Genomic DNA, 22,363 nt, shown 5'->3' with positions numbered 1-22,363 from the left:
ACCTATTGAAATGTTTCGTTTCATTTTGGTTTAATACTGCTTAAAAAAACAGGACTAGAAAAGCTAAAACATCTTGTACTCAACACTAAGTACTGCTGGTATAGATTCAGCAAGCAACTGGAACCTTCTTTAGAGGATACAGGACATTGCATTGAAACCCATTCTGTTTAGTCCTGATTTTCATCTTTGTAAACATCTTAAAATGTTTTTAATCAAGTAAACTAATATCTCACAGTATTACTAGAAACTCAAGCTAATCTGAAGTTTGTATGTATTACCCCCTATACCAGCACAAGTTTATTTTTAGGGTAAAGCTTAAATACTTAGGGTCAATTTTGTAAAATCAGTTACACATACAGTTTTACACAATAGTTATCATATATTACACAGAAGATAAACTGTATTGCAAAGTATGATATAGAAATAGAATAATCCATTACGATCTTGCTGGAAACTGATTTATTTTTAAAGGCATAAACATTTTAGACGTCTTTCAGTATCAGCTATTGGGACGAATCATTTTAAACTTCCCTGATGGGTCAGGGATAAACCAGTTTTCCCATAGGTCATTATGAACACTAGGGTAATCCCAAGGTTTATACCTTCCATTCCAATGAAGTAATTTAGCTTCTTGAAGAAAATGCTCTGAATACCTGGCATCAGGACTCCACCCTGTGGGGTTTTAAACAGAAATAAATCTCTAGCTTTCGTAAAGATCGGTATTGGAAGATACTGTGCAATTAAATGAAATACAACTTTTAATAAAACTGATTTAAAGAAAAAATATGCTAATTAGTATACTTTTTTACTGGTACCAAACATGATGGGCTATTTTGTAAAAGAGTGTTGATAAACTTAATTCACATTTGTCCTTATACTTAGTTCTATTTAACACATTTTGGATAATCGCACTACCCTGTTCTAATATCCTAGCATAGATGGAGTCATAAGGAACCTCAGGTGCCTATTCTAGTCCACTACCTTGTATTATGCACAACTGAACCATCAGCCTTCTGTCCAGGTGAATGTTGACTCTGTCCCTTGAAGCTAATTGCACAACCTACCCTAGCAGCTTCTGTTCTCTCTCTCTCTCTCTCTCTCTCTAGGAAAAATTTGCCTTATTTGAAATCTCTTGCAGCTGTATTCAAGCCTCTTACTTTTTCTGTTCTTGATTAGTGACACTCTAGGCTTGTCTGTATTATACTTAAGAAAAATTATGAATTTTTTTTAGTTTTTCTTTACACTAAATATGCCTAGTTTCTAGCCTTTCTTCAAACTATTTTTTTAAATTTTCATTACTGTAGTCTATCACCACTGACCTGTCTGATTTCCAGTATTGGTCAGTCACAAATGATTAGGACCCTACCAAATTCACAGCCATGAAAAAATGTGTCATGGACCGTGAAATCTGATTTTGTATGGGGTAAAAGCACACAATATACAGATTTCACAAGGGAGACCAGTGTTTCTCAAACTGGAGGTCCTGACCCAAAAGGGAATTGCAAGGGGGTCACAAGGTTATTTTAGGGGGATCGTGGTATTGCTACTCTTACTTTTGCACTGCCTTCAGAGCTGGGTAGCTGGAGAGTGACAGCTGGTGGCCAGAAAGCAGTGGCTGTTGGCCTGGCGCTCAGCTCTGAAGGCAGCACCTCGCTAGCAGCAGTGCAGAAGTAAGGGTAGCAGTACCGCAACACCCCCCCACACCCACACACACATGCAATAACCTTGCGACCCCCACCACAACTTTGTGTCAAGACCCCTACAATTACAACACAATGGACTGTGAATTTGGTAGGGCCCTACAAATGATGTAATGTACATGCTGCTTTACAAACAACAAGAGGCGGTCCCCTACCCCATAGTGCTCACACTCAACTATGTTTGTGCCTCTTTAAAGAATGGTACCCAAATCCTGCATTGTTCTAAATAAATCTTTGATGATGGTGGAGTGGAGGGTTATAGACAAGTGTTACTCCTACTAGTACATCTCAATATAATGTTTGCCCTTGTAGTTAGGGGGCAGGGCCTCCCTCAGAGATAGGTGGTGGTGCCTCCCAGTCAGCCCCCTGGTGGGGGAAGCCAGGAATGCCATGCTTGCCCTGCTGGAAACAGATGGGCAAGACAGGAAGTACAAAAGATGGGCTCTGCAGCTCAGTTGAGCTGGAGCTACCGAGGGAGACGGACACTTACAACCCGCTGCTGGAACGGGAGCCCACAGAAGGCCGCTGCTGTCCCAAAGACTCACTAGAGCTGCTAGGCACGCCACTGCTGGCTGTGTATCCCGGGGAGACAGCGGACAATCCCGGGATTCAGGTACACCCCAAAGGGAGGGTAGGAAGTAGCCCAGGGACAGCCGACTCTAGTCCAGCTGCATTGCTGCCTGAGCCCAGGTCGGCGTGTTGCAAATGGATTCCCCGCTGACTCAATGGCAGAAAACTCCACCACTGTTAGGAGCCTGGTCTGGGACATGGTAGAGTTGGATGGGCCGTGTCCCACTACCCCCTGCCACCACACCATAGGCCAAGAGGCCTGTGTTAGCCAACCATCTGCCAGAGCTAGGACACTAAACTATTCCCTGCCCCGTCTTGCTGGAGGGCTTGAGCCCCAGAAACAGCTAATTCCTCCCCCTTTTTCAGAATAAGACAGAAAGGGGCCATGGCCTCCTTCTGAGACTGACAGGGAGAGACAGCCATGCACTCTTACACCTTTCTTCTGGAAGGAGGAATTTATCATAAATCAATTAGTAACCTTAACTGCTAAATATTTCTCTCATTCCAGTATTCCCCTGTCCTATTTTTTCATTCCTAGGTGAACTACCAGTCTCAAAAATACATCTTTAGTGCAATTTTGGAAAGTTAAACTAAAGACCCTTCTCTTAAGGGTTATTTTTAATAGACTGGTTTTGCACCTTACTGTGGGTAGATCCCATCTGATCCAAACATGAAGTTTCCTATGTTCTCTGGCTGTCTTCATGCTCAGTGTGCACCAGAGTTTTGGACCAGGCCAGAGCCAGTTTCAGCCACCCCTTCAGTGAGGTCTCATTTTCCAGTATGGAATACTTTCCTTTTATACATTTGTATCATAGTATATAGGCCAATATGATCTAGCTAGCTCTGTGTAAAATAGCTATCCCGCCTTTAACCCCAGCCCAAGGGCTGTTATCAGTGATTTAGCCTGCAACTGCTTCTCAGCCCCTGGTTTCGTAGAGTTTAAAACCAGAAGGACTCATCAGATCACCTAGCCTGACCTCCTGCATGTCATTGGTTGTTACATTTCACCCCATATTGAGCCCAATAACTTTGGTGGTTAAAGCATATCTTCCAGGAATGTGGTTAATTTGAAGACTGGGAGGGAGGATCAGCTTCAAGTAAACAGCTGTAGTAGGACAAGGAAAGTGATAAAGGGCTAATTTTGAATCTGGAAGGAAGGGGAATGAGTGTAGAGCAGTGACGTGGGATCTGAGGCATAAGGTAATGTACTGAGGATGAGCAAAATCATCCATAGGGTCCTTAAATCTTATCTGTATTTTGTTCCAGCCCAGAGTGTTTTGAAATGAAACATACTTACCAAGATGTCGGACATGCCACAAGGGATTAATAGTAGAATATTTTCCATGGAATACAATGAGCATTGGAGAGGTGGCCACACCTCCCCCAAGGGTGCTGCTGTAGAGGTTTTCTCTGTGAAAAGGCAAAAAAGAGTCCTGAAATGAAAAGGAACTTTACTACAAAACCAGAAGGCAAAAGCAATAAATACTAATGCTCTGGCTAATTTACTATTAAAATCTGCTTTGTATAGACAAACGCTACTTCTTTACCTAATTTTAAATATGCACCTTTTTACTGGCATTCCAACACTTATAGGGTTTTTTTCCTTCTAATTGTGGACAATGTTTGGTGCTGTACGAGAAATCTTGCCAAAGTCTACCACTCTTACTCATGCTGAGTAGTACCTTACTCTGTAAGTAGTCCCAGCAAAATCAATGGGACGCCTCATGGTGGCAGAAAAGAAATCATTGGGATTCCTCTCAGAATGAGGGGCTACTCAGTCGGAGCGTGGCAGAACCTGACCTAAAATGAAGCCAACCCCTGTTCGGAAGTGCCTAAAGTCTAAAGGACTGGCATAGAATTTACAGATGCAAAAGGCAGTCCACATGAGACCGGGAAGAGTTGTTTTTATTGTGGGCTCAAACTCCAGGTACAGAGAATGTGTGTGCACTTTAAGATGTAAAATCCCTTTGTTATATCTTTGCAGCAATTTGCTGTAGTGTTCATGGGTATTCTTCTAAGCATTAAAAAGAAATAAAATCAAGTGCTAGGCCAAATGAGGGAACTGGGGAAGGCTGCTGTCTGCATTCCTCTTCCGTTCATATGCAATGCAGTTGTAGCTGTTGGTCCTGGGATATTATTCTTCCTCCCCTAGATCTGTGTGCTTCCTTCCCCAGCTCTCATTTGCTTTCCCAGGGTAGCAGAAAACTGACAAGTGACCAACAGTATGATCCATTTTCATTTCAGCTCTGCTTTACTGCAGTTTGACTTACCCTGTGCAGAGTACAGCAGATGATATTCAAGTTACCAACACACGCTGACAATGGATTGATACCACAACTACTTTGTGAATAGACTCATGTCATTGACCATACATTGTTTTTTAAAGACAATGCCATAAAGTCCCCGACCCCCACGACTTCTCATAGAAAAGTTGCCACTTTTACAGCTTCTTGGGGTTGGGTCTTTTTCTGATTTTCAGCGGTTTATGTAAATTATGGCTTATCTTTTTAGGAAAAAAAATGGGTTTTTTGTTGGTGTTTAAGAAATGGTTCTTGGGTTATGTAAAAAACGTGCCCCCTTTCCAGTATTGCTGACATTGCAGCTTATAGTGCCCCAAGCGAGAGCAGAGAGTTTCTTTCCACCCTGATCCCACTGCAAGAAGGAGAGATCAGCTCTGCCCATAAACAGCCTGATCCTGAATGGGGCTGATCACCCACAATGAAAACTGCATGTGCTCAGCACCTCTCAGGATTAGGCCTGGCTTGCTGAGTCAGCGCAAGACTGCAGAGTCCCAAGTGGTCACTTTCTGTTGTTCGTGACTGCAGCTGGATTAGAACAGGTGGAAATTGTGCAACAAACAGCTATTTTGCATTACGATCTGTGAAGGGAAGCACATCTTAAGTAATGGACCTTTGAAAAATGAACAGAAAATTCAATTTTAAACAGCACATTCAGTCAGGATAAAGTGAAGACTTCGATATCTGTACATACTCTACATTTCTTTGCATCCATTTTTCTAATTGCTTTGTAATCCGCTGGTGCTTCCATTCTGTCATATTAGCCACAATTACACCAGGATTAAAGGAACAGGTACTGGGGCTGATGCCAAGATCTCTAATTGTTTGCTTCCGGTAGTCCAGATATCCCATGTATGTGTTCTAGAAAGAAGGAAAATTATATATAGATGTCTACTGTAAATCTAATTTATGTCTAGATATGTTTAGATGCAGCTGTATCTACCTCATGCACATGCAGAATACATAGGCATTGAACAATAAGCTCTGAGAACTGGATTTCTAGATTATTATTACCTGCCTTGACTTCAGTGTGAGGCACAAGGCTAAAGGACAGGATATTCTAATCATTATGTGTTAGCGATATTTCCATGGGAATCCTACAGGGCTTTGTCTTTTGGCCCACTCCTCTTCACCTTACTGTAGGTGATCTAGCGTAAAACCAGTGTGGTTATCGTAAGGCTACTGGACTTTAATGGCAGTTGCAGATGCTCCGTACCACTCCGGATTTGGTTTTCAAACAATATATTTTGAGCAGCCCACCAAGTTCAACCCTCACTCCCTCTCAGTTATCAGAAAGTCTAATATCAATCCTATCAATACTCTTTTCTAAATATGTTGCACAAGTGACCTACCGAAACAAGAAGAGTTTAGTAAAATACAAAACATACTGCAAAAGAATCAGGAGACAGCACATCTTGAGATGATTACAGGAAACAATTCCCCTTACTAAACTATGTACCTAAATCCTAATACTATACTTTACCCTGAGAAAACTTTCATTTGGGGATGAAGAAAATCATGTTAAATCTGTACATAAAAATCCATCAACAATCTGAATTTAAAACTAACATCTTACCTGCATTCCTACACTTCTCACCATTTCATGAGTAGAAGGCAAATCACAGTCGTCTGAAAAAGCTGCAGCATGGCCTGGAGCTAGCTTTGTGTCATACAGTTCCTGGATGTCACCTGAGAATACAGAATTGGGAGTTTAAGAATGGGTTTGTTTCGTTGCCATGAATCTGTCTTTCAGACTGTTTAGGACAATCTCTGTTCTCCGTTACACTGGTACAACCCTACCAATTTCAAGGGATGGCCTGGACGTAAGGAAGGCAGAATTTTGCTCTATGGACATTGGTTTCAAACATGGGTCCCATAACTGGAAGTCAAAATCCTATGTTTGCATGTATTCATCTATACTTTATGTGCCTATATGCTGATTTGCAGGTCCAAACATGAGACATGAGCTGTAGCCTGGTTGCATAGATGTGCATGTCTGTACCTTGCCTCTGGATGGGGGACTGTGTCCCCTTCCCCTTACATCCCACTTTGGTCCCCTGCACAATGCCCTTTTACCTGGGTTTTTGTTCAGGGGAGCAGATTTTCTCCTTAGGGCATTATTTCGCTATATCTTATTAAGATACTAGGCCTCGCTGTTTGAAAAGTGGGCTCATAATATTCATAGGCTAACACCAGCAGCTAAAATGTTCACAGTGCTCCTGGCTATATTAATGATGAAATAATTCTGTTTTCATTTGCTAGGAAACCCAAATAAAGCAATATTAGCATGAGGTAATACAAATCCTGGAAATGAGCAGGAACTACATCATCTTGTAGGGGCAACTCACCAATTTGTTTGAAAACCTGAAATAGGATTAATGTCCCACAATGGTACAGTGTTTGAATTAAAGGGACACTGTTAACCTATTTATGGTTCAAAATTGACCTACCTTAAAATTGTTATGATCTGGGAAGGAATTTCCTCTAGATTCTAAACAGCTTCTGTTTTGTGAGATGTAAAACAAAACAACAAGAAAATCAAAAGCAGTGTTTTTGGTGTGACACACCAAAATTCAGTGTGTGCACCTCTTGTTGCTTTGCAGAAAGCGCTTAGCTAACAAATACTCTTTCCATAGAGCTAAATCCTGAAATCCATGTTCAGTGTTTCCTCTGCAAAACTCCTATTCATTTCAAAGGGAGATTTGACTAGGCAAAGACTTCAGAATTTGTTCCACGGTGTTTAATATTCCTGCTAACATCATTGATGATAAAAAAAAGGCAGAGATTTTGACTCCATTGGAAAGGTGTATGTAAGTGAGGGGGGAATCTATTTTTTCCCCAGATAGTATAATGTGGAAGAAATTGCATTATCAAGCTTATTGAAAGTGAAGGGAAGGCAAAGAAAACTAATCCAACTTTAAAAAGTGGTCAACAGTACCCTTTTAAGTATTGCTGCTCTGAAATCTACATCTGAAGGCAAGAAAAACTGCAGAAAAGCTGTTGAAAACTAAATGAACCAAACTCTTTGCTGTTGTAATTCCACTGACTTCAAAGGAGTTACTCCAGGGATTAACTTGACCCAATGTCCTTGGACACCCTACTGCATAAGGGTTTCATAAGGCTTAATTAATTAACATTTGCAAAGTGCTTCTGAGATCCTTGGATGAAAGGTGCTATCAAAATAACAGAGATGTGGAAGAATGCTGAAGGGGAAAAAATGATAAAGCAAGAGAAGACATCAACACTAGCAGAAAGAAAGAACAGAGAAAGTGGCAAAGAAAGGAATGAACAGACTGAGAAATCCATCTGAAAAGATAACTGTGCCTCTACTTAGCTTTTGCTGTATGGGCATGGAGGGATTTTCCAGCACTTGAATTGTTTTCTGATTTGTCTTTATTAACCATAAGATATTAATATCAATAAGCCTGATTCTGTGAGGTGCTGAGTGCCCTTAGCTCCCATAGATATAAATAGGAATTGAGGGTGCTCAGAACAACAGGATCTAGGGTCTTTTACAACCTGATTTGAGTAAATTCTTCTCTCTCAAGAATAAGCAGTTATTTGGGATAAGGATGCTAGCATTTGTGGGGAGTCAAGGTCAGCTTCACATTGACCAAACAAAATAGGAAACGTCAAGTCCTGTTTAGAGAGGAGTATTGCTGCCTGTTCTTGTGAAACCACGCTTATTGGAATTGCCTTGGATACTCATGCACAGCAACTGATCAGATGCAATAAACACTGAATGTCACCCACACACCTATGATCAGGATCAAACATCCAAAAGTAGAAATTGTCCCTTTGATTTTCCTTTGTTAAATACTATGTAAGGGTGAGTGTGAAGCTGTCATAAGTGTAGTATACTCCAGGCCACATCCTCCATTTTAAATAGAGCTCATCTTTCCTGGTGAGCAATAAAGCAGTTGAACTTCCTGCTGCAAACTTCTGCTACGTTCCAAGAATTTTTGGATGACAGCTTACCTTGCACAATCACATCATCATCCAAATATATGACTTTCTCATGTTTGTGGATAAGCAGGGGGAGATAATATCGAACGAAGTTCAGCTGTTAATAAAAAACAATCAAAATGACAGACTGTAAGTGGCACAGTGGCTTAACGCAGTCATCTTGAATGTCTTTTTCAGGATTCAAACGTGACTTAGTCCTCTCATCACTGTACATTATCCAACTACCATTTACTGATTGCCACAATTTTAAACTTGCCTCCATATTTTCTTTTAAGACAATGTCATGCTGGCCCCACTGAAGTCAATGGGAAATTCCTCCCAATGACTTCAGAGGGGCCAGGCTTTCTCCCAAAAACTTTGTAAATATTAACTGTAGATTCTCTGTCAAATGTTGGGATTATTCTAAAGCACATGGGGTCCATATTCCTCCTTGGTATAACTCAGATGAAGTCAATGCTGACACAACATGCATGCATCTGACCCACAATGCCACAAGATAATGTTAGAGAAGTCCCAGGAGATCACCTTTCTCCCGGAATTAGACTCAGTCTGCTTGGATGTTTACATTCAGAGATTTATCCTGCCACTTTAACTTTAAAAATGTAATAGGCCCGGTGGTCAGTATTTATTCACAATGGCCCAGATCTAGGGTTGCCAACTTTCTAATGACACAAAACCAAACGCCCCTACCCCACTTCTTCTCTGAGGCCCCGCTCATGCCCCATGACTTCTTTGAGGTCCCAACCCCGCTCGCTCCATCCCCCCTCCGTCCGTCGCTCACTCTTCCCCACCCTCACTCACTTTCACTGGGCTGGGGCAGGAGGTTGGGGTGCGGGAGGTGGTGATGACTGCAGCTGGGGGTGCAGGCTCTGGGGTGGGGCTGGGGATGAGGGGTTTGGGGTGCAGGAGGGGGCTCCAGGCTGGGCTGAGGGGTTCAGAGTGCGGGAGGGAGTGTGGACTCTGGCTGGGGGTTGGGCCGGGGATGAGGGGCTTGGTGCAGGAAGGGGCTCTGGGCTGGAGCAAGGGGTTGGGGTGCGGGGTGTGTGTGTGGGAGGGGGTGAGGGCTCCGGCTGGGGGTGCAGGCACTGGGGTGGGGCCGGGGATGAGGGATCTGGGTGCAGGAGGGGACTCTGGGCTGGGGGCAGGGGGTTGGGGTGCAGAGGTGGTCCCGGCAGCGCTTACCATGGCTCCAAGGAAGCCTGCCTTAGCCCTGGGCTCCTGGTGTGCCACCAACCAGAGTTTTAACGCCCTGGTCGGCGGTGCCGATCAGAGCCACCAGGGTCCCTTTTTGACCGGGTGTTCTGGTCGAAAACCAGACACCTGGCAATGCTACCCAGATCTTCCACTGCAGTGCAGCTTTTCACAGCACTCTCAGTACAAAGCCTTCCTAAAGGCAGCATACCTAGGCACAGGAGAATCACCCCAGCATAAGGGACACCTCCAGTGGCATAGGCTTGGCATAGCAAATCCTACACTACACACAGTTCCTTCTGCAGGAGCAGGGGGCATTGCAGAGGGAAAGAGCGCAGCGAGGGTTGCCAATTTTGGCTGGATGTATTCCTGGAGGTTTCTTCACACGACATAATCTTTAATTGAAAATGAATCTTTAATTCCTGGAGACTCCAGGACAATCCTGGAGAGTTGGCAACCCTAGAAAGGGGACACGTTTGCAGCATCCTTGCATTTTAGCAGTCCTTGTCTTTCACATCAGTCAATAGCAGTTGTAGGCAGCTGGTGTAATTTAGAGTAGCCTTCAGGCTCTAAATTACGCTGGGAGGGCAGAACACAGTCAGCTCAGGGTTGCAGCTGAGTTTAAGTTCTTAAAGTTATAATAATAAACCCCAGGGTTAAGCTCTCAAACAGATAACGTCCCATGCAGGAAGATGGGCAAATTAGCGGGGACATTGCTGCAACGATCTCCTCTCTATGAGTGATGTCTCAACATTTAGTCGTTGGTTCCTTTTCTGAGGCCTTGGCTACACTTGGCAATTCACAGCGCTGCCGCTCCGAGGGGAGTAGCTTGCAGTGCTGTGAGCGAGCGAGCGTGCAGCGCTGATTACACTGGCGCTTTACAGCGCTGCACTCGCTGCGCTCGGGGGGGGGGCGTTTTCACACCCCTGAGCGCAGCAAGTTGCAGCGCTGTACAGCGCCAGTGTGGCCAAGGCCTGAGTGATGTGTAAGAAAAAAATGTAATCTGTTAGGAGTTACAGTCTTGGCGGGCAAGGCAGTAACACTAATTATTCTGATCACATCTCTACAGAAGTGTTATTTTTATGGCTCTCTAAAGTGCTAGTTAAGTTTGGTCTCTCCACTGGCTAGCCCAAGTATATGGCCTGGCCTAGATTTAACCAGGTCAGACCAGGGTTTAATCAAGTCAGGTCATCCACCTGGAAGGATCTCCTACAACATATAAAGGGAGTTGTACCTCAGGAGATAGAGCAAAAGAGCAACAATGTGGAGTAGAAGCACTTGCCACAGGAGGTGTGCTAGTCTAATAAGAAAACCATCCAACGTTATTACCAATTGGTATGGCTCCTCTAATACCCCAGTGGTTCTGTACGAAGGAGCAGAGCACAGAGGAGATTTGAAGTCTTCAATGTGCATTAAAATCTTGGAGACTATGACAGCTCTGTTTTGGTGATATATGGTATTTGCTTACTCACAGGCTGGAGTAACTCAGGGCGTGATGCATCTGGTCTTATTTTTCCTTTTAGTACCATAGGGTTGAACTCCACAGTTTTATACTTTATTTCTTTCAGTTTGGAATTTTCAATCCATTTTCTGAGATGAAAGAGAAATGATAAAAGTGTGTTACAGAAAACCACAGAGACCATCAGTATGAAACGTCAAAGTGCTTAATGGCACATGCCCTGGCTATATTTAAGACTACTGGTTTTAAAACAAAACACAAAAAACTTTCAATGAAAAAAAATACATTTTTTAATAATTTTTTTCACAACTTTTTACTCCATTTTTTGACCAGCTCTATAGGAGATTCTCTTCTTGAGCCTCATTTTGACAGGTATTTGCACCTTTTAATGATCTTACTAGACCTGGGTTCGAATCCCTGCTCCACTACAGACTTTCTGTGTCATCCTGAGCAAGTCACTTATTCTATGTGGACCAGTTCCTCCAAGGTACTTAGAATCCTATCTTCCATTGATTTCAAAGGAAGTTAGAAGCCCAAATACTTTTGAGGCTCTGGATCTCAGTTACTTATGTGTAAAATGGTGTTAACAGTGCTTTTCTATCTCACAGATATGTTGGGAGCACAAATACATTAAAGATTGTAAAGAAACTAAAGTAATGAAGGCTATATAAATATGCTAAAGAGAGAGACTCCTGAATGAGTTTGTTTCTTCATTGAGATGGTCCCTACATTGATGGACTCATTCCTCCGTGGTCTGCACCTGGGTTCAACTCACCCCACTTTAAACAATATCTACAATTTTGTATGACCATGGTTGAACCCCATATTTATAACCTTTACCTCTCCTTTTTTCTATGTTAGCCCCACTCTATCTGTTCTTCTCCTCTGAAGTTGAAGGCACAGCCCTGAATTATGGAGCAGTGCAAAGCCACGTTTTCCCAGAGGCAGCTTCAGGAAGGATTGTGCAGGAGAAACACACACACTGTACCATCTTGCAGCATGGCCTCCCTTCCGCCGCTGGTTGGTGCAGGGCTGTGGCCATCATCTGGCTTAGATTAGTCCCCTTCTGGGGTGGCTGGTGCCCCTAGCAGGCAGCAATCCCTGTACCCAGGGGACTGCAGGATCTGTGACTGTGATGGCCTTTGCACAGGACGGGGAGGAATGACTCCCTGGGACCTCCTCCAATCCCTGTGCACCAATGCAAAGCCCAGTAACAATCCGGCCCGCCCTAACTAAGCAGCAGAATGAATAATTTTTGGTAAATACTATTACCTGATATGTGGAATTGTGTTCTTTAGGCCAACTATGTAGAACAAAACATTAGCATCGGTGTTGCTGTAGATGCTACTGATTGCTGCTACCGTTGCACCCATTCTACCCGCAGCAGCACATATCACCACTGGAATTTCTTCTTCCATTTCCTCAGGACTCTCCAAATCAACTGCATATAGCAAAAACCCAAATTAGGGTACAGAATTCAGCACCATTTTATAACAGACCTAGTCTCTGAATTGTATAAACTAGAAACAGAGCAAAAGTGTTACAATGTTCAGGAAGCTGCTAAGGGGTGAAGAGCTGGGGAACACGATTAACAGTACTGACACTAGTGCACATAAATACCAAAATAAATACTAGGACTAAGTCTTCACTAGAAGTGCTTTATTGATGTAGGAATATACTACACCGTCAAAGCTCTCCTTGTGTGGATGCAGCTGTGCTTTGTACACTATAATCACCTCCCACCAGTTAAACAAGCTATACTTCTAAAAACACGGTTTTCCCAATATAACTGTGTCCACACTAGGGGCTTCTGCCAACACACCTATGTTGCTCAAGAACAGTGTTTCTCAAACTGGGGTCGCCGCTTGTGTAGGGAAAGCCCCTGGCGGGCCGGGCCGGTTTGTTTACCTGCCCCATCCGCATGTCTGTCTGATCGCGGCTCTCACTGGCCGTGGTTCGCTGCTCCGGGCCAATGGGAGCTGCTGGGAGCAGTGCAGGGGCGGCCCGCCAGGGACTTTCCCTACACAAGCAGAGACCCCAGTTTGAGAAACACTGCTCAAGAATCACACCTCTTCACACCCTGACTTATGCCAGCAGAAGTCTGTAGTTTAGACCTGGACTACGATATGAAGTCTTTCACCCCTAACGTCTGATCTGCACTTAAAAGTTTTACTGGTGTAACTATGTCATTTACGAGTGGGATTTTATAAATCAACATAGTTATACTGGTAAAATCCCTAGTGTGAAAGCAGTTATGCCATATAAAAGTGGCTTATACTGGTACAGTTTATTCCCTACATTTTACACCAGTATAATTGCACCCAGTACAGTTAAAGCAGAAAAACTTTCTGGTGTAGACAAGTCTTTAGTCAGTGGTTGGCTGGCTCAGGTTGGCTATTATCTGCTGCCTCTGTTTGATGGCCTGTTGGAAATGAACTAGTGGTCTCAGTGTATTCCAAAGCAGGCAGATTCCCATCATTAAAACACATCCTCATGGTTGTTACCAATTGACTTCTCTGTTAGGCTCTGCAAAAAATTGAGACTGTGACCCAGCTCCCATTGATGTCAACGGAAGAATTCTCATTGGCCTCAAGGAGAGTTGGATCAGGCCCTGAATCACAATGGAGATTCTTAGCCACTACTGACCTGGTATTATTCAAATCAGCTGATCTAGAAATGAAAAGTTCTGTGTCCTAGATTACATCAAAATAACACAAGTGATTCTGTTATAAATTCCTATTTATCCTACAGCAGGAACAGAAACCAGTGCTCAGTTACTGTGAAATCTGAACAGAATAAAATAATGAGCTACTTACTTGTTTCATTATTTAATGTAGATGGCACCTTGTGAACTTTATTATACAGAATGACACAGATGGTCAAAAGAAGTAGGAATAATAAGATCTGATTAACTGAAATAAAGAGGACAACTGGTTAAAAGTTAATATAAAAACTAATGCTAATTGTTCAAATACCTGTATTTTTATTTTACCAGCTACATATTTGCCATTTACTGTATTCCTGTATTTGTTTTGAAAATCTCATCTCACTTGCTATTTGACCGAATTAAAAACAGAAACTGCTTGTAAGATTTATTTAGAAATTCGCACTGTAGCCCGTGTCCAGTATAATCAGAAATCTGTGGTCAGCTCTTTCCAGATGTTTTAGTTTTCAAGGATGTTCTGCTTGCAAGAATTTCCAAAATAGGAAAACTGTTAAATCATTAAGCCTATTATTCAAGGGCTGCTTACCCTAGGAAAATTACCTGTTGAAAATGGTTGGCAGCCATAGGTTCTATCCCCATTTTCTCCTTATCTGATTTTGTATTTGAGACAAATCCATTTTCATCATAGTTACAGACAGCAAGATACAAGCTTGGTGGGGATTGGTCTTATGCACACTTTCTATAGTGATGCTGCAAACTGTTTCCATCCCCAAAGTGGGGTATTATATACTTCATACCATTATGAGCATCCTCTATCCCACACAGAATAGTGGTTCAGCCACCTTTGTGATACTGACCTCACAGTTCTTCTACCCCTCAAAAAATGCTCTTTATGGCCCAAACATGGGTGGGACTAGGTGGGCAGAGGGAGCAGCAGGCAGGCGGGGGACAGGGTGCTGTCCATCATCCCCAGCTAGGGTGACCAGATAGCAAGTGTAAAAAATCAGGACAGGGGGTGGGGGACTTTAGGTGCCTATATAAGAAAAAGCCCCCAAAATCGGGACTCTCCCTATAAAATCGGGACATCTGGTCACCCTATCCCCAGCGGACATTGCTTGGAAAAGGTAATGCAGCCTGGGGTATATGTGGTAATAAGCACTACATTCAGTAATAACTCTTTGCAGAATTAGGTCCTAAGCTAAGGAGGAACTGACCACACAGGGAGGGGGATGAAAGTGGAAGGATGAGGAAGAGAATATGATTCTGAGGTCACTTGGAAGTCTAATACACATATCTAGAGGGTAATGAAGAAGTGCATGGTTTTTCTTTATTTGTATAATTGAATGTACTGATTTTAAAATGTGTAAGAGACGTATAAAAAGACATAAAGTGATTTTGGAACTTTTTTTCTGGCTACCCTGTGGTCCTCCAATTGCCATAGGATTTCAGAATTAACCCTACCTGTCCCTTTCCTTTACCCCAAACCCCTTTGGGTAGACCTTCAAACAGTGAAGCATTTTAGATCATTTCAATGAAATAGTTCAGCTATTCAAGGTCTATTTAAGGATAACTCTAAAAGCATTACAAAAATAAACTCGGCATGCCACAGAAACTGCATGTTCCAAAATATTTGCAAAGGTATAAATATTTTGATTCAAGTACTTTACTTAGCAAAATCAAAGCATGTGAAAAGCAAATGCCTTACTGTATATTTGGATTTTTCAGCTTCTACCAGAGTCTGCCTTGGACTGAATGCTTAAGCAATCTAACATAAATCACCCCTGACTGAGTAGGATGTTACTGGAAACGCTAAGGGTAAATAAGCATCATCATCATCAATGAACTTGCCGAATGTCATCTTCAATTCTATTTTGTTAGTTATGTAGCATTATAAATGTTCTCAGAATGGGCAAAATATACAAAAAACATAGAACGCAGAATTCCGCCCTCAGTTACACCTGTACAAATCTTTTGAGCAAGATCGTCAGCTGGGTTAAATTAGCATAGATCAAGAATGTCAGTGGAGCTATGCTTGTTTACACCAGCTGAGGATCTCACCCATTGACTTCAGTGGGGTTGCATGGAGCTAGTGAGGGCATAGTCTGACTCACTTTAGCCTGATCCTGAGAGGTATTGAGAACCCTGAATCGCATTGGGCCAAATCCTAACTGTGGTGCTGACAGGGCCGGCTCCAGGCACCAGCTTACCAAGCAGGTGCTTGGGGCGGCCACTTCGGAGAGGGGCAGCAGGTCCAGCTGTTCGGCGGCAATTCGGTGGATGGTCCCTCACTCCTGCTCGGAGCGAAGGACCTCCCGCCGAATTGCTGCAGCAGATCGCAATCGCGGCTTTTTTTTTTTGTTTTGGCTGCTTGGGGCGGCCAAAACCCTGGAGCCGGCCCTGGGCGCTGAGAAGGCATAAAATCCACCAGAGTTCTGCAGGAAAGATAAAACTCAGTACCCAAAGGCATTAATCATGTCTTGAGTATGGAACCCTCCTTCTCAATAGTGGCCACGGAGCAGCTCCATACCCAAAAAGATCCATCCATTCCCCCAGAGGCAGAATTCCAAGACTCCATCCCCTCTGCTATATTGATAAGTGATGTCAAGTGGGAGGCAGTGCCTCTCAAGATGTTCCTGCATGGGAGATGGAGAGCAGATACTTCCCAGCTGACTGACAACAAGGGAAGCAAGCGGTCTATGGAACCAACTGATAGCATCACAACAGAGCTGTTAGCCAAGAAAGCGAAGGACTCATCCACATTGAGGGTCTCCATGTTTCAAGAAAACTGGAATTTGGGAGCTAGCATAGCCCCTTCAAACTCCCAACCATCCACTTTTTGGAGGGCTCAGAGTGAGCCCCAGTCCCTGGATTGCTCTTACATAGTGCTTCATACGGTTTAATATTGCCTCAGCACTGCAGTAGCTTCCATGGCTCCTCCATGAGGAAGGCAGAAGGATCAGGATCTGCAAACGGGTATAGGAGGAGGTGGAAGTGCTTACATGCAAGAGTTTCTATAACTCCAACGGACCTAACTGTGAACCTGATGAGAAGCCATTCTACAGCCTCACTGTTCTCAGTGTCAATCAGGTCAACACAGAGTGGCACCTCTCAAGATTTTCTCCATTGATTCAAATTCAGAAGTGATGTGCAAGATGATGCAAGTTACACATCGGTGAGCAGATATAAGAAAGTCTATATTTGTATAATTTTCACACCGAAGACTGGAAGAGAGGCAGGTAACAGGAAAACACATAAAAGGAAAATGTAAGAAAGATGTATGTTAAACTAGCCTCTTCCACACAGTTTAATTTACTCCCTCTTAGATCTATAGGGAGGAGGGATAGCTCAGTGGTTTGAGCATTGGCCTGCTAAACCTAGGGTTGTGAGTTCAAACCTTGAGGGGGCCACTTAGGGATCTGGGGCAAAATCAGTATTTGGTCCTGCTAATGATGGCAGGGGACTGGACTTAATGACCTTTCAAGGTCCCTTCCAGTTCTAGGAGATGGGATATCTCTATTTATTTATTACCGGACACTCAGTATATAAATTACAACAGTTTAGACTCACCCACTTTTACTAACTTCTAATTTACACCACATTACATTGTGGTGTTTAGATGCTGCATGTGATTATTGGAATTGGGAGCACTGGCTGTTGGGAGTCTGAAAGGACAGGAAACAGAAAGGAGGGGGGAGGAGTTGAGGAGGCTGGGAGAGTTACAGGGTGTGCAGCTACAGCTTGGAAAAGAGACTTCCACTGTAAATAAAGTTCGGTTAAAGTTTGTTAATACCTGGCGTGGTGGATACAACATACATGTCATTTCTGAATCTGGCCTATTAACTTCAATGGAATTTGCAGGTGCTAAGCATGTATCAGGATTAGATGCTGTCATTATAGCCTTTAATACAACAAGGTACATGAGTATTCCCATTGACTTCAATGGGGTTAAGCACACACTTAAGTGCTTTGCTGAGCAGGGAAGGGGTTACTCATCATAAACTTAAAGTTAGGAATGGTTTAAGTGCTTTGCAGAATTGGAGGAATAAATTAGCATGCAACCCTCCTATGCAATCTCCTGTAAAATTTTTACATGATCTTTATCTAGCTGTTTAAAAAAATATGTGAATCAATTTGATATTGAAATGTTCTGAATCTTTCTTACTTTTCCTTAACAGAGCCATATGTTCCTTTGGTTAAGAACTGCAATCTGTAGTTAAAAAAAAAAAAAGAGAGAGAGAGAGAGAGAGAGAAAGAGAGAAGTTATAAACACAGTGATGAATATTTCTTTAGTATTTTATGGGCCCAATTTTGCACCAGTAGGTTTTGCCTTTGACTTGAATGGAAGCAGGATTGGATCCTAACTTTGCAAAGCTTTTCATGGAAACATATTACATTTGCAATGTTTTGAGCAACAATTTATGACCTTATATAATCCAGAATTTATAAAGCAAAAATGTTTTAAATACATGAACCAGTTTCAAAGCTATATAACTATAGCGAAACAATTAATGTTTCGATAAACTCAATACAGTCACTTATATCAGCAATACTTACATTTTATAACACAGATTTTTCTTAATGTAAAACAGAAAATAAAACATAAGCAAATATACAATGTGTTTACAAAATGCATCTGTAGGTATTTTAATCCATTGAAATTATCTTTGACTCCCCATACAGCAGAACAACAAATGTAAACACCATAATGCCATTTCTAGATCTTGTTATAATCAAACACACAGCAACATAGATATTGCCATACTAAATAAGACAAAGGAACTATCTAGCCTAGAATCCTGTCTCTGTCTTGGGCTGTGTCTGCACTGACAATTGTAGGGAACTCTGCCCCCACTGCTATAACATCAGTGTAATTTCACTGGTGGCAGCAACCAGGGGACAGCATAATTCAACAGGTTGTAGCAACAAGGGGAGAACATTGGTGAAGACTGGCCACGAGCATTTTAACCACATCATCTATAGTGCTGGAGCAACTAGAAGTTTCCTTAAAACTGTCATTGTAGTCAAGCGCTGAAAGTGGCCAGGATCAGATGCCTCTGAGGAAAGCATTAAATTCCCTTAATGGACATTTATGGGAAAATCCCACATTTCCTTGTATTTTAGAAGCCAAATTACTTTTTCCTTTGTACTTTAAGCGGTACGAGTTTAGAAAACTTTAATAGTAAAAAGCAGATTATGATTTATTTTTAAATTTATGGGTCCAAATTCAGACCTGTCACAACTCCCACTGATTTTAATGATGGGCTCATCATACAGATGTTATATTGCATCATTTAAAAAAAATAATATTACTTATTTTTTTTCTTCCCTGGACATAGGCCTTTAAAAAAATCCCTTGTAAACAGTTCTTTTTAAAAATAAAATACCACACTAGGCACACATTTGGAAACAAAAAGGATGATTAGTTGTGTACAGGGAGCACAAGGCCTTTCTCCTGCCCCTAATAAGAGCTGCCTTTGATGCTAGCCAGCCCACATTCCTCAGGCTCCCAAGCACTGCTCGCCTTCTGGCCCCTCTACTACACCTATGGAGGGTCAGTCCTAATCTGGAGCAATATGTTTAAGGGGAATTTCTTTTTACATTCCAATCGCCTGAGGCCTGTAAACGTAGGAAAGCAAACTGAAACTTCAGGAAACAAGTTATTGAAGACATGAGATAAGATATCAAAAATTAAAACAAACAAGAACTACGCAGCACCACAGGCAAAAAAGAAAACAATGTACGTGTGTGACATTTCTCCCTCTAGCACTGTAGCTGTTCCTGGCATCTCAACCCCCTTTTTCCATATTTTCATGCCTGGAGATACAGATATTATGTTTATTATTTTTAAATATAATTCATTTTGATTCATTGAGAAGGGAGAGGAGGCTAGAGTGGTATGAATTCTTGAAAGCTGAGTCACAAAATACAGTTATGTCTTATTGGTTAATTCTGAGTTTACGGAAAGATCTCGAGTCAGTCTCCAATTTTGATTGACAAGTTAAATTCTAAACAGAACACATAAACAGAACAGTCTGTATGCATGTAAATATTGCGACTGGTTTGAAAAAGACAGATTAAAAAACATAGCGTAAGGGAATAGTTATCTTAGGGCTAAATTCTTATCAGATCTACACTGTTTATCTTGACTCCAATATTCTGCTCTCTCCATATACACAGACCCCCCTTGATTTACATATGTAAGTAGATCAGGTGATCAGTCAAGAGAAGAGCTTTGCCTTTAGAAATATCTTCTCCTGTGCACAGAACACAAATATTGTTTCCTTTCTAGTCTGGAAATTTGAATCAGTAATTTTTGTAAGTGGACAAAATTCTCACTCCTGGGGTGAAATCCTGGCCTCAGTGAAATCAATGGCAGTTTTGTCATTGATTTCAATAGGATCTTACAGAATTTGTCCCAAACTGTAAATGTAACTTGCAGTCACTGCGATGTGCAGCTGGCCTGTCAGAACCCTACACTAGCTCCAGACATAATTAAAACAGTCCAAATCGCTCCAAGTTTTTAATCTTTAAAATCCAAACCTGGAAAGACTCATATATAACAAAACTTTTAGTTCAATATTTGAAAAGATTCTTAATATCTGCATTTTGTAGCTTTTCAAGAAAGAAAGGAACTCGACTTGTTACTCTGCAAACATTTACCCCTAGTTTTCCTAAACGCGGATTACTGGAATCTGACGTCCCTAGACACAATTGCCAGATCATATAACAAAATGAGGGGCGGCAGCAGGGAAAGCTGCATATGAAACAGTGACATTACTGTTTAGATATTTCCTGTTTAATTAGTCTTTACCTTTCAAACGCAGCACAGCACTCACGGCTTCTTTCTCCAGAAGAATTGCAGGGCGACAACACTTGGTTCCTAGCTCACCCAAAACTGCAAGCGCTCATGCCAAAACTGCCTTGCCCATGACTCCCCTTGGAAATCCTAGGTACATGAGCCTTAAAGGGCCACAGTAATGCTTTTAAATTGGGAATCCTTTTTCAAATCCTTCAAGTGTACTTTGGAGCGGTGCTGGTTTTTCTTTCCTTTTTCTGCCTCTGAGAAGCTGCTCAGAATCCAGACACTGTACTGGCGTAGTGAAAGAGCCCCATAAACCACTTCCAGATGTGTTGAATGATGCAGCCCCAGATCTGGCAAACTCCCCTCAGATCCTCATCCGGTAGATTGCAAATAAATCCCATAGGAAACAAAAGTCCAGATGGGGGAAAAAGCAACTACCTCCAGAAGCAACTTCAACAATCACGTGGTCTCGAGTAACATTTTTATTTAATTGTTATTTTTGGTAATGATGAAGAGTAACTATTGGTAAGCAAGAATCAAGTAAGAAGAATGGGCACAAATCCAATGTATTAACATACTACATGACTACTGTGAACACTAATATGACATCAATAAGTATATTAATTCTTAGAAAATACTCACAATTAAGGACAGCATGACATGTGTCTTTAACAATCGCTGTGGATTAAAGATTATTAGGCTGGCTTTTTTCTTAGCATCCTTATTGGCAGGTTAGTTTATTTTTCTTTTTAAATGTAACTAATCTCAATAACAGCAAAGCCTGAACATTTGTGGTGAAATCTCTCTCATCCCCCTCCCCCGGCATGAAATTAATGGCAAAACTCTTATTGACTTCAACAGGGCCAGGTTTTTACCCTTGGAATTTTGCTGGAATCTTTAGTACTGATACTTTGCCACTGGACTACTGTAACAGAAACAATTTATTTTTATTTTTTGGATTACAGATTTTTTTATATTGTTTTCTCATAGTTTCCATTACAGTCAAGCTCAAGATGTAAAAATTTAATGTGGATTTCAAACATGCTAATGTTTTCAAAAGTGTTCACCTCCACAATGTTGGTTTGTCCCTTTATAAAACTAGGGGACATTTACAAAATTCAGCTCTGAATGTGGGTTGTGATTTTGAATTCTGTCCTTCACAAATCTTGGGGAAATTATGGAATAGGGTTTTGGTTTGAACAAAAAGGGAATTTGGAATGTCAAAGTTCTTACTATATGCTGATATACCTTTCCTCCTGAAACCCTCTTTGAACCTTTTCCTATTCTTTTTTCCATGTCTATTTCCATGCCACCTCTTGTGCTTGGAATTTCTTCCCTCCCCTTGTACCAGTCAAATGCTCTTTCCCCATTAAAATATTTTCTTTACAATAAAACCATGGGGCTTTCAGGAGGAGGTATTGAAAGAAGTATCAGATAATGTTTTCACCCCTCAGCTCATTCTATAGCAGTAGCATCATACTGTACATACTATTCTAAACTCTTTTAAAAGTATTAATACAGATTGAGACAAAATGCAAGATTTTAGGGAGCCTCTGAAGATAGAATTTTTTCATGTCCAGTTATCAGCATTCAAAACCACTTTGTTTTTCTATGGAAACTAGAGTTAGACCAAACCAAAATTCCAAATCTGGCCTGACCAAATTTAGAATATAGATTTTTTTTAAAGCCCACCAGACAAGCAAATGCCTGAAC

The 22,363-nt window shown here is 41.8% G+C and overlaps 1 protein-coding gene across 1 annotated transcript; it reads right to left on the bottom strand.

Annotated features, from left to right (window-relative positions):
- Window positions 1-5: 5 nt before the first annotated feature.
- GLT8D2 (glycosyltransferase 8 domain containing 2) lies at window positions 6-21,116 on the bottom strand. The gene is made up of 10 exons (XM_034778627.1): window positions 20,660-21,116; window positions 18,011-18,055; window positions 14,000-14,095; window positions 12,456-12,624; window positions 11,197-11,314; window positions 8,546-8,630; window positions 6,144-6,256; window positions 5,262-5,428; window positions 3,568-3,680; window positions 6-672 (listed from the first exon to the last, which is right to left on the bottom strand). The coding sequence occupies exons 2-10, from the start codon at window positions 18,027-18,029 to the stop codon at window positions 500-502; spliced, it is 1,053 nt and encodes a 350-aa protein (XP_034634518.1). The 5' UTR covers window positions 18,030-18,055; window positions 20,660-21,116; the 3' UTR covers window positions 6-499.
- Window positions 21,117-22,363: the final 1,247 nt, after the last annotated feature.

This window comes from Trachemys scripta, chromosome 1 (assembly GCF_013100865.1).
Source record: "Trachemys scripta elegans isolate TJP31775 chromosome 1, CAS_Tse_1.0, whole genome shotgun sequence".
Lineage (NCBI taxonomy): Eukaryota > Metazoa > Chordata > Testudines > Emydidae > Trachemys > Trachemys scripta.
Note: the sequence above shows the minus strand (reverse complement) of the source record. Positions and strands in the feature narration are given on the sequence as shown.

Bases quoted from the DNA above. Each gene is read 5' to 3' on its own strand.
- GLT8D2 (XM_034778627.1), bottom strand. The intron at 12,625-13,999 runs GTAAGTAGCTCA...TGCTATATGCAG, and splicing joins TACATTAAATAATGAAACAA to TTGATTTGGAGAGTCCTGAG. The intron at 6,257-8,545 runs GTAAGCTGTCAT...CTGTATTCTCAG, and splicing joins TGATGATGTGATTGTGCAAG to GTGACATCCAGGAACTGTAT.